Source organism: Lycorma delicatula, chromosome 3 (assembly GCF_047948215.1).
Source record: "Lycorma delicatula isolate Av1 chromosome 3, ASM4794821v1, whole genome shotgun sequence".
NCBI classification, from domain to species: Eukaryota; Metazoa; Arthropoda; class Insecta; order Hemiptera; family Fulgoridae; genus Lycorma; species Lycorma delicatula.
Genome location: NC_134457.1, coordinates 183,878,871 through 183,894,555, shown reverse-complemented (window position 1 = coordinate 183,894,555; position 15,685 = coordinate 183,878,871). Strand labels below are relative to the sequence as shown.

The following is a 15,685-nucleotide window of genomic DNA, read 5'->3' as shown; positions in this document are numbered from 1 at the left end:
CAATGATATGCTGCAAATTAATCTATATCAAATGTGTTATTTTTTCTGAAATAGGGAACATACAATGTTGTAAAGTAACAAAATTTGAAATGAAATGAAATAGTATGATATGTGTGTCTTGTTCACAGTTACATTTACACTCCAACCAGATTTTCTGAAAACAAGGAGTGAAGCTAGAACAAATAGGCAATTTAGCCACCATTTTAATACTGATTTAAACCCTAACAGTTGCACAGTCAGGATGAAAACCCTGACTGAGCTGACCTTAGTGAAGAAACACTTACCTGACCATTGTTAGAGAGCGCCATTATGGTATGATTGGTACCATGTGTGTAGAGCCAAGATGGCAACTGACACAATTCCATGCCATGGTACTTATTTATGAAAGATGAACCATAAGGAAGCAATGAGATGACCGAGTAGTTTATCATTTTCCCTAAGGTCAATCCATTTTGTCTCCAGTTAGATAGTATCATTGAAGAATTGTGTAAAACATTTAAAAAACTTCTCAAAGTTGGGGAATTCAGGTTTTATAATAAAAATTAAATTAACTCTCATTTTGATAAATCAGGAAATAGAATTCCCTTTTTTTAGTTTTAAGAAAAGAATAAATTTTTTTTGATTCTTTGAAAATTAATACTTAGTCACCATTCAGTTTTGTAACTTATACAGTACGTTTGCAAAGTTGCAAAGATTGTTAAAAGAATAAAATTTTTTTTGATTCTTTGAAAATTAATACTTAGTCACCATTCAGTTTTGTAACTTATACAGTACGTTTGCAAAGTTCCAAAGATTGTTCGTGTAATTTATGGAGGGGCTGTTGTTAACCACAGTCATGTATTTTGTGAATTAACTATACTCTTCCAGGTAAAATCAAGCTTCATCTGTAAAAAACCTAATGCTGAAGATACCTACAGAATTTTGGTCAATAAAACATTTAAATCATTGACAATAATTTATTTGGCCTTTTGGCATGAACTGTAAGTTTCAGTTCTTGAACATACATTACTTTGTAGGGGAAAAGTTTCAGTTCTTATCTTACAGTCTTGTGTGCAGTAGCAAGTCTGAAATCTTACTCTTTAACAAACCCACAGGACAAACAACCTAACTCCAAAAAACAGAATGCACCAAATAATTCTAAACCATACTTATAGCCCTTGTCAAAATTGTCAGGCAATGGGGGCTGCAGCCCCCATCACCCGACAATTATTAGATTTTATCATTCAGGGGTTAAGTTAGGTTAGGTAATTTAATAAATTGGTGTCAAAAAATCCATTTTTAGCATTTTACATTTTCATAATGTATAACATCTCAAAAGTATTTTCACAAAATTTGAGATAAATTGGTACACCTCCCTAGTCATTAACCCCCTCCTATATACTATAATTTATCATTTTTTACCGAACCGTTACATTTTAATAAATGCTGTTACTTGACCCTGCAAGAGTAACGCAGTTACTTGATGCGTGAGCACTGTTTTCACTCTGATGCAATACTACTAAAAATAGTTGATTACGGGAGAATTCTTGCAAGCCAGAAATGCGACAATTGCTTATTGCATTCCAAACACATGCATAGGTTCCAAACACAACTAGATGATGTTCCAAGAATCTTCAAAACACTTTTACGTTCTTTTGCCAGGTTCAGCTAGTCCTGGAAAAGTGGATAAACTAAAAATCTTATCGATGTATTATGATAATAAATGTTCTGAATCTGTCCTCCAAGTGGAGTATCTTATTTGGTGCAAGGAGACAGTCATTAAATTTAAAATGTGTTCTAGAAGTGATTGAAGTATTGGATCACTGCAATAAAGAATATCTGTCAAATATCCATTATCTCTGGCAAGTTTTAGCAACTCTTCCGATAACATGTACTAATGAACACAATGAAGAGGGTCAGTCAAAACGATTGCATGTTACAAGTCGGGGAATGGAACATTAAGTTCGTTATTTTCTTTGTCGGTGCATAAAGATATTACTGTTAATCCTGATGAAGTTACCATATTATGGTGAAAAAATCGACGACTAGCTTTCTAATAATTCATAACTTTTATTGGAGTGTAAATGTGTGAGTGTGAAGTATAAATCCTCCTCTATGAATCATGAGACCTTGCCGTTGGTGAGGGGGCTTGAGTGCTCAGGGATACAGAGTAGCTGGACCGAAGGTGCAACCATATCGGAGAGGTATCTGTTGAGAGCCAGACTAAGGAATGATTCCTGAAAGAGGGCAGCAGCTCTTTCAGTAGTTGTTAGGGGCGTAAGTCACAATGACTTAAACGGCCATATCAACATCACTCAATCCTCTGAGTACTGCGCATCTGAAAGCAATAGAAAACTACAGCTGTCAGCTGTTTTTTTTTTCCAAGAAAATGTGGCTCTCTGCATTTTCACATAACAATAATGGAAGCGCCTTCCTTGGTAAAATATTCCGGAGGTAAAATAGTCCCCACCCGGAGATCCGGTGGAGACTACTAAGGAAGGGGTCACCAGAAAACTAAAAAATAACATTCTATGTGTCGGAGCGTGGAATGTTAGAAGCTTAAAAAAGGTTGGTAGGCTAGAGAATTTAAAAAGGGAAATGGATAGGGTAAACGTGGATATAGTAGGAATTAGTGAGGTTCGGTGGGAAGAGGAAGGCGACTTTTGGTCGGGTGACTTTAGAGTAATTAACTCAGCGTCAAATAATGGGCAGGCAGGAGTAGGTTTCGTGATGAACAAGAAAATAGGGAGGAGAGTGGAGTATTTCAAGACGCATAGCGATAGAGTCATAGTAATAAGGATAAATTCAAAACCTAAACCGACAACGATTGTTAACGTCTATATGCCTACAAGCGCCCATGATGATGATGAGGTAGAATGTGTATACGAAGAGATTGATGAAGCAATTAAACACGTAAAAGGAGATGAAAATTTAATAATAGTTGGAGATTGGAATGCAAGCATTGGAAAAGGCAAGGAAGGAAATATAGTGGGTGAATACGGGCTGGGCAAAAGGAATGAAAGAGGGGACCGACTTATAGAGTTTTGCACGAAGTATAATTTAGTAATTGCCAACACCCAATTTAAAAATCATAATAGAAGAATATACACTTGGAAAAAGCCAGGCGATACTGCAAGGTATCAGATAGATTATATCATGGTTAAGCAAAGATTTAGAAATCAACTCGTTGACTGCAAAACTTACCCTGGAGCAGACATTGATAGCGACCATAATTTGGTGATAATGAAATGTAGATTGAGGTTTAAAAACCTGAAGAAAAGGTGTCAGATGAATCGGTGGAATTTAGAGAAGCTTGAGGAAGAGGAGGTGAAGAAGATTTTTGAGGAGGACATCGCAAGAGGTCTGAGTAAAAAAGATAAGGTAGAAAATGTAGAAGAAGAATGGGAGAATGTTAAAAAGGAAATTCTTAAATCAGCAGAAGCAAACTTAGGCGGAATAAAGAGAACTGGTAGAAAACCTTGGGTTTCAGATGATATATTGCAGCTGATGGATGAACGTAGAAAATATAAGAATGCTAGTGATGAAGAAAGTAAAAGGAACTATCGGCAATTAAGAAATGCTATAAACAGGAAGTGCAAACTGGCGAAAGAAGAGTGGATTAAAGAAAAGTGTTCAGAAGTGGAAAGAGAAATGAATATTGGTAAAACAGACGGAGCATACAGGAAAGTTAAGGAAAATTTTGGGGTACATAAATTAAAATCTAATAATGTGTTAAACAAAGATGGTACACCTATATATAATACGAAAGGTAAAGTCGATAGATGGGTGGAATATATTGAAGAGTTATACGGAGGAAATGAATTAGAAAATGGTTTTATAGAGGAAGAAGAGGAAGTTGAGGAGGATGAAATGGGAGAAACAATACTGAGATCTGAATTTAAGAGAGCATTAAAAGATTTAAATGGCAGAAAGGCTCCTGGAATAGACGGAATACCTGTAGAATTACTGCGCAGTGCAGGGGAGGAGGCGATTGATAGATTATACAAACTGGTGTGTAATATTTATGAAAAAGGGGAATTTCCGTCAGACTTCAAAAAAAGTGTTATAGTAATGATACCAAAGAAATCAGGGGCAGATAAATGTGAAGAATACAGAACAATTAGTTTAACTAGTCATGCATCAAAAATCTTAACTAGAATTCTATACAGAAGAATTGAGAGGAGAGTGGAGGAAGTGTTAGGAGAAGACCAATTTGGTTTCAGGAAAAGTATAGGGACAAGGGAAGCAATTTTAGGCCTCAGATTAATAGTAGAAGGAAGATTAAAGAAAAACAAACCAACATACTTGGCGTTTATAGACCTAGAAAAGGCATTCGATAACGTAGACTGGAATAAAATGTTCAGCATTTTAAAAAAATTAGGGTTCAAATACAGAGATAGAAGAACAATTGCTAACATGTACAGGAACCAAACAGCAACAGTAGCAATTGAAGAACATAAGAAAGAAGCCATAATAAGAAAGGGAGTCCGACAAGGATGTTCTCTATCTCCGTTACTTTTTAATCTTTACATGGAACTAGCAGTTAATGATGTTAAAGAACAATTTAGATTCGGAGTAACAGTACAAGGTGAAAAGATAAAGATGCTACGATTTGCTGATGATATAGTAATTCTAGCCGAGAATAAAAAGGATTTAGAAGAAACAATGAACGGCATAGATGAAGTCCTACGCAAGAACTATCGCATGAAAATAAACAAGAACAAAACAAAAGTAATGAAATGTAGTAGAAATAACAAAGATGGACCACTGAATGTGAAAATAGGAGGAGAAAAGATTATGGAGGTAGAAGAATTTTGTTATTTGGGAAGTAGAATTACTAAAGATGGACGAAGCAGGAGCGATATAAAATGCCGAATAGCACAAGCTAAACGAGCCTTCAGTAAGAAATATAAGTTGTTTACATCAAAAATTAATTTAAATGTCAGGAAAAGATTTTTGAAAGTGTATGTTTGGAGTGTCGCTTTATATGGAAGTGAAACTTGGACAATCGGAGTATCTGAGAAAAAAAGGTTAGAGGCTTTTGAAATGTGGTGCTATAGGAGAATGTTAAAAATCAGATGGGTGGATAAAGTGACAAATGAGGAGGTATTGCGGCAAATAGATGAAGAAAGAAGCATTTGGAAAAATATAGTTAAAAGAAGAGACAGACTTATAGGCCACATACTAAGGCATCCTGGAATAGTCGCTTTAATTTTGGAAGGACAGGTAGAAGGGAAAAATTGTGTAGGCAGGCCACGTTTGGAATATGTAAAACAAATTGTTAGGGATGTAGGATGTAGAGGGTATACTGAAATGAAACGACTAGCACTAGATAGGGAATCTTGGAGAGCTGCATCAAACCAGTCAAATGACTGAAGACAAAAAAAAAAAAAAAGAAGTATAAGTGTGCATTATGAAAAAAATGATATAATAACTTTATGATTTTTATTTACATAGTAAATGATGTATTAAATCTAAGAATTTTTTTTTTTGTCTTCAGTAATTTGACTGGTTTGATGCAGCTCTCCAAGATTCCCTATCTAGTGCTAGTCGTTTAATTTCAGTATACCCTCTACATCCTACATCCCTAACAATTTGTATTACATATTCCAAACGTGGCCTGCCTACACAATTTTTCCCTTCTACCTGTCCTTCCAATATTAAAGCGACTATTCCAGGATGCCTTAGTATGTGGCCTATAAGTCTGTCTCTTCTTTTAACTATATTTTTCCAAATGCTTCTTTCTTCATCTATTTGCTGCAATACCTCTTCATTTGTCACTTTATCCACCCATCTGATTTTTAACATTCTCCTATAGCACCACATTTCAAAAGCTTCTAATCTTTTCTTCTCAGATACTCCGATCGTCCAAGTTTCACTTCCATATAAAGCGACACTCCAAACATATACTTTCAAAAATCTTTTCCTGACATTTAAATTAATTTTTGATGTAAACAAATTATATTTCTTACTGAAGGCTCGTTTCGCTTGTGCTATTTGGCATTTTATATCGCTCCTGCTTCGTCCATCTTTAGTAATTCTACTTCCCAAATAACAAAATTCTTCTACCTCCATAATCTATTCTCCTCCTATTTTCACATTCAGTGGTCCATCTTTGTTATTTCTACTACATTTCATTACTTTTGTTTTGTTCTTGTTTATTTTCATGCGATAGTTCTTGCGTAGGACTTCATCTATACCGTTCATTGTTTCTTCTAAATCCTTTTTACTCTCGGCTAGAATTACTATATCATCAGCAAATCGTAGCATCTTTATCTTTTCACCTTGTACTGTTACTACGAATCTAAAATGTTCTTTAACATCATTAACTGCTAGTTCCATGTAAAGATTAAAAAGTAACGGGGATAGGGAACATCCTTGTCAGACTCCCTTTCTTATTACGGCTTCTTTCTTATGTTCTTCAATTGTTACAATTGCTGTTTGGTTCCTGTACATGTTAGCAATTGTTCTTCTATCTCTGTATTTGAACCCTAATTTTTTAAAATGCTGAACATTTTATTCCAGTCTACGTTATCGAATGCCTTTTCTACGTCTACAAACGCCAAGTATGTTGGTTTGTTTTTCTTTAATCTTCCTTCTACTATTAATCTGAGGCCTAAAATTGCTTCCCTTGTCCTATACTTTTCTTGAAACCAAATTGGTCTTCTCCTAACACTTCTTCCACTCTCCTCTCAATTCTTCTCTATAGAATTCTAGTTAAGATTTTTTGATGCATGACTAGTTAAACTAATTGTTCTGTATTCTTCACATTTATATGCCCCTGCTTTCTTTGGTATCATTACTATAACACTTTTTTTGAAGTCTGACGGAAATCTAAGAATATGTTTTGTATTTTGTTTCAATATAAAATTATTATCATTATTATTATATCATCATCATCATCATCATCATCATCAGCCCCCCCCCCCAAAAAAAAATCCTAGCTATGTGCCTGCAGATTTAAATTATATCAATTTTGTAGCCATTTCTTTGTTAAAAATGAGGATCAAAATAGTAAATATTGCATTGTATGAATCAGTAATAGCAAAAAAATAGTAGTTTTCCAAAATACATATATATATATATATATATACTTTTTTTTTTTTTTGTTTAATGATTAATTCACCATATAAGCTGGTAGCTTGCTATGGGAATATGAGTTGAAAATTTTTTAGCATATGAAAAATGCTATGCCTAACCAGGATTTAAACCACTACAATCTTTACATAACCTGAAGTAACAGCAATTCCAAGTACCATATGAACACATTATCTACATTCACTTCTTGAGTTTAATGAATATACTACACCTGAAATTTGATTAAAAAGTGGGCTTAATATTATTTTATGTGAAAAAGTATGTCTTCCTTCAACTATATTCCTTTCAAAGTGTAATTCTCATCAGAGAAATACACATTTACAAATGTTTTTCTATCTTAAAACACTTCCAGAAAGCACTTCCTGGTAATGTTTTCAGTTTTCTCAGTAAACATCTTTATTGAATCTACACCAAACAAAAAATTTATGTAACATCATACTGCCAAAACAATTGCAACTGCCTCATAAAAATTTTACAATAATCAAAGAAAGCAAGTTAACAACTTTAAAATTTAATCAAACTTGGTTTGATTAACTTTTAAAATTAACTTAACTTTTAAGATTAACTTTAAAATTTAATCAAACTTGGTTTGATTAAATTTTAAAGGTTTGATCATTTGGTTTACATGGAAGTAATCGCAGTAATATTGGAAATATTGATAATGAATCATGGTTTATTAAATCAAGATTCATCATCAATTAGAATGTGTTGGCATACTGGATAATTCATTAGTTTATTATTATTTCCTTCCCAATTTTAAGGCAATACAAATTTTGGTCAATATTTAACATCTTCAGAACTAATTTAGTTGTTATTTATTTCATGGCCAAAACATAAATGAAAATTGTTTCAAATGAACTACATGTGATAACAAAATCTTCAGCAACTTTCCCATAAGTGATCTGAAAATTAACTGTGACATTTTCCCTAATGTTTTACACTTTTTCATCAGCTATTGATGTGGTTGTTCCTCCACCAGTAAATCATCTTCAATTATCAACTGCTTCATAACTGTGTTGGAAATGTTGGTATCATTGACAAACCATCATGTTGGTATCATTCTTATCATTCATTTTTCCAAAGTATTTTTCAATATTTCTACCATATTGCAGTATTCAGTATCACTTTATAATTATAAAAACAAATTGATGCAAACACTTTGATCCACCATTATAAATCTTTCCAAAACTTATTTACTTGGTAGTTACATATGAGCTGAGTTCAATATAGTATATATGTAGACAGATATCAACCACAGGTGTATACAATAATATGGTTTTATTTTTTCAAAAAATCAAAATCATGTTCTTAGTTCTGTGCTCCAGGTTCGAATTCCAGTCAGGCATGGAATTTTTCAACAAAATTTCAAATCTGTATTCCTGGTCATGTGTTTCAAGCTTACAATGTGAATTAATTATAACAATACATAAATATATATATATATATATATATATATATATATATATATATATATATATATTTAAATATATATAAATGCAAAAGTCTGTGGCAGGTTCTGTCTGTCTGTCTACGACAGCATCATGCAAGAACCAATCAACTAGGAAGGTTTTAAATCATAGATGGAGGTCCTAGCTCCCTTGCGGATTATGATATTAAAGATATCCATTAAAGAAAAAAACAGTAATCCTTTTACTTCATTACATATCTGTTAATATGGCCACAGGAATATATTAGACAGCTACTTTTTTCTTTAATGAATACCTGTAAAATATTTAATATTCTCATAACTATGAGGATAACAAACACGATGCACGTGCAAGGAGCAAAGCAAGTCCTGACCGGCTAGTAAAAAAATATAAAAAGTCTATATATAACGAACCTCGATATTACAAATTTTTTTACTGCAGCATGACATTTTAATAAAACTACGTATAAATTTACCTGTATTTAACGTATTCATACCTCCATATAATGAAATGATGACAAACTGTATATTAAAGTAATACAATTATGAAGTAAAATACAGTAATTTTTATAAAAATTTTTTTAAAAATAATGACATTAAATTTAGTATTTTATACATCTCTGGGTTTAAGGAAGTTATTCTTTTGATTTCTGTACCTAAATTGTACCTGTATACAAACAAAGTATTGTTGACAGCAATAAAGAATGACAGGTTATTTTTATTGAACTGGTAAAGCAAAAATCCCCAAGATTCTCTTATAACCCATTAACAATAAAATTCTAACAAATGATTTAAACACGTGTTCTGCAGTTACTATCTACCTATACATTAAAATAGCAGAATTTTCTGAAATCCATTAACTAACACAGAGCACTAAAATTACTGTGCAAACTTTTATTCATTTTTCTAAATGAGAAATTTATCACAGTACACAGACATAAATAGAATTCTTAGAAAACATTTAACACATCTCTCTCTACTGCTTAGCAATAACTTTTCTGAAGAACCTCTATTTAATGAATTTTTTCATGGGATTCTCGATTTCATTATATAGAGGTTCAAATATATATATAAATAATACTGATAATTACTATCTAACATATTAAATATAATAATACGTTAAATTATAACCAACCTGAATCATTATGTGTCAATTCAAGAAATAATACATCAGGAATATAATTTGTTGTCCTACTAAAAATTATTTCAGCTTCACTGTACTTTTTTTCTGAGTTATCAATATCAGAAAGAAATAATATTTTTGGATTATCCCGGTGGTTGGCTTTTGCTATTATTTCCTTTAGCATATTGATAAATGCTTCTGACTTGCTTGTTTGAACAATATACCTAAAAGAATTATATGCAAAAGCTAGATTTTTGTAGAAAATTAAACAACAAATGAAGCTTTTTATTTTATTCATTAACTAATAATACAAGAATTGATGAGCTAATACAGGAATTGATGAATTATCAATTTTATCATAGACTTCATAATTTCATGCCAGTTATAAAATAATTAATGAATATACCAAAATCTGCATAAGGATAAATATTAGGAAAATATATATTATGTAATATATTATTATTAATAAATTAATTATAATAATATATATTAATATTATTATAAAATTATATATTATATATCACACTATATTAGAATATTATAATAACATAGCTTTAATATTCCTATAAAAGTGTTCTATATTCTATATTCATATCTGCCTAAGGATTAAAGCACACATGAATATAAATAAAAATATAAGAATGTTCGTTTAAGATATAACACATATATAAATATAATTTTAACAACTTATAATGAATATTTCTCTAGAAAGGCTATTGCAGATGGTATGTTTATTATGAGGTGCAACCCTTACATTTTCTACAATTTTATAACAAAAATATGGTTTATAACACTGAATATATATATAAACCATAATAAATGGCTGATATATTCAATATTCTTTATATCAACTGTAACACTTAACATCTGCTTATTTAAATCTGATACATCAGTAGATGCAATAAAGTATAGTCATGGATAATCACACCAAACATTTTTATTTCTTTTGCAAAGTTTATTCATTTTTAAGATGTACACTATCAAAAATGAGCAATTTATTATAATTAGACTTTAGGTGTTTATTCTCAATTTTAATGAAAATAAGTATATATATATATATATATATATATATATATATATATATATATTTCTCCATCTCAATGAAAAACTTTATTGTGGATAGATAGTCCAAATCTAGAAATCTAATAAATATTATATCAGTTAATGAAAAACATACTGCTTATTTCATTAGAAAATAGGAGATAAAAGATCTAAAGATTAGAAATATGTTCATGTGGAATTCAATTATGGTGATAAACTATAGGGCTTATAATTGTGAAACATGGACAGTAGGAGAAACAGAAAGGAAAAAATCAATGACTAGAAAATATGGTATTACAGAACGATATTGGAAATTAGGTGAGCTGATAAAATATAAAATTAAAAAAATTTAAGATGAGTAGGAGAGGAAAGCAGTTTCTAGCAGAATCTTTAAAGAGGTGGAAACCTAAAAATCATATTGAAAATAATAAACAGTGCCCTGTAACATGGAAGAAGGTTGTTGCAATAAGTGAAGTAATCTTTTGCCATCACATAGAGTTACTCTTAAGAGCCTGTAGACCTCTAACGACATTTACAAATGGTATTGCAAAATGGCTGCTTAAGATTTTCATTCTTTCAACATGCTTAAATTAGAATAATTGTTAATGAGGAAATTTTAGTTGCTACTGTTAATAAAAAATTTTAATACAAAAATGGAAATGTTCTAGCAAAGTGAAAACATTGATAAAAAATATTAAAAGTGGAACTTTAACATCCATCAACCTCACTCCAGTTCTTCAAATTACCTTAGGTTGGTCATAATAGGTAGATAAATCTATAACTATGAATGAAGAAAATTCTGTAAAACAGAATCAAAGTGGATTTTTGATGATTAAAAGTCTGGATACAGTTTACAGATTTGGCTTCACTAGGCCCTTAGATAATCAACAATAATAAAACTCAATGAAAACATATCACATAACTGCTACTTGAAAATGCAAATACAAAAGTAGGATTTTTCTTAGCAGTAGAGTTAAAATGTGTGAAAAATGGTTTTACCATTTTGCATCTGTAAAAAATATTATTCATATTCTGATGGGGACAGGCGGGAACTTCTGTTACATACTGTGGATTGAAAATTAGATTAGTTGCACAATTTGACAACTTTATGTTTAGTATTATGTTTACAAGGGGATTTTATGCATAAAATAATTTATTTTAACCTTAACATAAGAATGTCAGAAATAAAATGGAAAAATTAAAAAACCCATCACAGATAAAATATAAAGGAAAATAAATTTTATTTCATAAAAATCTTACCCATGCTATAAATACGATCAACTAGATGGTTCAAATAAAATCATATCAACCCAAATAAAATGAACAGCCAATTTTATTTTCAATTAAGTCAAACACTGGTATTAATTTCCAGTCCTTGATACCCCCTGTGAATCACATTCTCTCGCATATTCTTTACTGAATGATACTCTCATGTAAATTTCATACAGTAATCAATTATCATGGATGTCATCTGAATCAGTGATAATACCATTTCAATTCTTTTTTAAGTAGAACTTTACATAAAGTTCTGTGAGCACTAAGACTCTGTTAATCCTAAATTTGATTCTTTCTGTAAATAACAAGGTACTAATATTTTTACCTTGCAAGCTATACATTTATGAAATAATAACATAATTTATTTATTGCCTCAAGAACTTTTACAAACATGAGGTATAATCACAAAAAAACTACAAATTAACATTTAGTCAATAAAAAATAAGATGAAAACAACCATAAAATTCTAAATTATAAAACAGTAATAATAAAATTAGATTTAAATAATTAATGCAGAAAATAATGAATGTATATAAAGTAAAAATAAATATATCCCTATCTTGAAGTACATTATTATAGTTGTGAATATTAAGAGATCTATTTAGTAAGATATCTTTGGAAGCAACATGCATCTTATTAAAAACAATTTACACCATGATACTGATATGCTAACCTGCCAAATTAGTCTACTGGTTAAACTTGTCATCTCAAAATCAGCTGATTTTCGAAGTCAGGAGTTCTTATAAAGGTTGTTGCTTTTATATGGATTAAATGGCAGTGGATACTGGTGTTCTTTGGTAGTTGAATTTAAAAAACCACATGTCTCAGGAGGGGTTAACTTGAGTCTGTTCCAGATGACATGTTTACTAGTACATTTACACTTAAACTGTACTACGTGGCAAGCCAGTAGCGGTAACTGCATTTGCCTCTATACACACACGCGCATGCACGCACACACACACATATATATATATACATGCACATAGACCCAGCAGTAGCTGGAAAACTGATTGGAGGAAAACAAACTGATATGCTGTTTTTAAACAAGATCTAAGTTTTACAGTATGCCTGTTTCTGCTACAAAACCAATAAACAGCTTCTTTTAAAAAATAATTATTTTTGTTTCATTAAAAGAACACTAAAACAAACAATTTTTGTAGACCAGATACTAAATATTCCAAACATATAAATAACGGTCTACAAGAATTTTTAATAGCATAATTGTGAATGATTGTTAACAGCTTACTTTTGATAAAATACACATCTCTGGCAGCAGAAATATCCTCAAAGGATAAATCATAATTTAAATGATACTGAAACGAGACTACATAAAGACTGTCTAAATATTCTACTGTAATACACTCTCGCAGTATTTCAAGGATGAATGATTTATTTCTGGATAATTTAAAATATCTACAATATATCAGTGGTCAAGTTTAGAGTTCAAGTAAAATTCAAGTACATTTACTGCAGTCAATTCATATCAAGACAAAAAACCAGTCAATATAAAGATATTAAAGTTGAGATTTATCATTATTTAGTTTTAGGGTTTGAGATTTGAACCATTAATCCTGTTTCCATTTCATGAACTTACAAAAAATTACAATAATAAGATACCATTACAACATTATCAGTGAGTAACTACAACTTGGAGAGAAGGTTGTCAGTCTTTATTAACAAAGATAGGCAAGGGCCCAAAATAACTGTGGAAGCCCAAGTATTATGCTTAATAGTTTTTTTATTTATGTTATGTTACTTAGTGCAAACTATTACTTAAATATAATGACAAAGATTAAATTTCATCTACATTATTGCTAAATATTAAAGTTTAATTAAATATATCACACGACACACAGCAAAAATCTTCATCAGATTACATAGTTATAGAGGAATAATATTGATCCTCATATTTTTAACTCTTTCCATTGTACGTATAGTGGATTTCCTAAGATCACATACCAATGGATCTTATATTATTTTCTTAAAACAATCAACCAGTATAACAGTAAATAAACAAACATTTTGAGAATAACATTTTGAAGGATATCTTCTCAAACAAATGTATAATTTTAGAAATTTTTAAGAGTTCTTGAAATTTTCTGTTCTGTAGAAATGACCAAGTCAAATCAACAGAGTCATATTAATAATTCTCTTATAAAAATAAATCACAAAATTATAGGTATCTATAATACACATTACTGTGTAATGAAATTAGATTAACAGTCACGATAACTTCAGTTTCAGTTACTGTGATACATCAAAACTCATAACTAGTTTGTTAAGTATTGGTATAAATTGCACGACTCTGACACTTTAGGTTTAAGAGAAATAAGTATGCAATAAATGTAGTCAATATATATTTCATTATAATGATTTGGGTAAGTTCAGATATTATTACACAAATAAGTTCCTGTTTCCACTTTTATCTAATTTTAAGCTATTATCTAATAGTTAAGCTATTTATCACTTTTAAGCTATTATCTAATATCTACTAGTAGAATCTAAATTATTCTTACTGAATTATGCTAACAATTTTACCTCAATGACCATTCATTTGTATAATTTATCCTATTACATACAATCTTTTTTCAACAGAATTATAGCATCTAATAATAGTGCAACAAGCAAACTCCTTCAATTTTTAATTTCCCGTCTAGATAGCGCTGTAGTTCTACAAGGGAAAGTATTGAAATTGATCCAACTTGGGCATATGCAGGTTATCACCGGATCTTGATTTTTTGACACCTAAGGAACCCAAAAAACCAGATGGAAATTTTCTGCATGATAATGCTTGTATGTACATGTGTTCAATGTTGGCCTCTAAAATCACCTTATACCTCCAAAACTACTGGACCAATTTTGACCAAACTTGATCAGATTACTTCTGTACATGGAGCATTAATGCCATTAAATTTTCAACTTAAAAGGTCAAAAGAGGAAGACTGTAGAGCAAGGTCATTCTCAGTATCTTTAGATTTTGCCTAATTAAGCTCATATTTTTCTTAGGCATATTTGTTAGCAATTAAAAAGTAATAAAATTTACAAAAAAAGTTTTGCAAAATTGCACTCCCACCCAAAAAAAATGCTTTAAACTAGTGGCTAAGTGGCTATACTGCATCAACAGTACCACCTGTCACTACAAGAAGTGCAAGTGTCGCAATCCGATATCTTGGAATTTCCCGTTTTCCCTGTGGGAGATTCCCTTTACCTCGTCCTCTTGGACCAAAATTTGAAATTCCATAGGGTTGCCATCCAAATTTTTTTACACTTTAAATATTAATTATTTATTTATAGTTATGAAATTACATTAGTTTAGTTAGTGTCAACCGTTGCTACTAGTGCCGCCACACCTGCTCGAATTAAATACGGTATGGACACGTACTTTAGTTAGAATCATTGAATTAAATAAATTAAAAAAATATTATATTTAAATAAAATGATAAATAATTTTAATTAAGTTGTATGTGTAAGCTGTGCATCAGAAACAACCCACAGTTGTAGGACTTTTCCGGAACGCGGATTTAGCCACGTGACAGGAAATTCCTACGACTGTGTTAGCATTTTTGACATAACCACTGTACAATTTAATTCCAAAACCAAAGGCTTATTTATCTTTATTTAGCATGAAAACATTCTTCTTAAAAAATTTCTTTTTTACAACTGATACAATATTGGAATATGTACATGAAATAAAATAAAACCTGACAAAACAAACACCATTTTATCACTCATTATATATAACT

The 15,685-nt window shown here is 30.7% G+C and overlaps 1 protein-coding gene across 1 annotated transcript in view; it reads right to left on the bottom strand.

The window, feature by feature from the left end:
* LOC142321048 (glutamate receptor ionotropic, delta-2-like) overlaps window positions 1–15,685 on the bottom strand; it is a 96,087-nt gene that overhangs the window by 38,454 nt on the left and 41,948 nt on the right. The window contains exon 2 of the mRNA XM_075359056.1: window positions 9,639–9,850. Within this exon, the coding sequence (XP_075215171.1) occupies window positions 9,639–9,810 (172 nt within the window). The 5' untranslated portion in view covers window positions 9,811–9,850. The remainder of the gene's footprint in view (window positions 1–9,638; window positions 9,851–15,685) is intronic.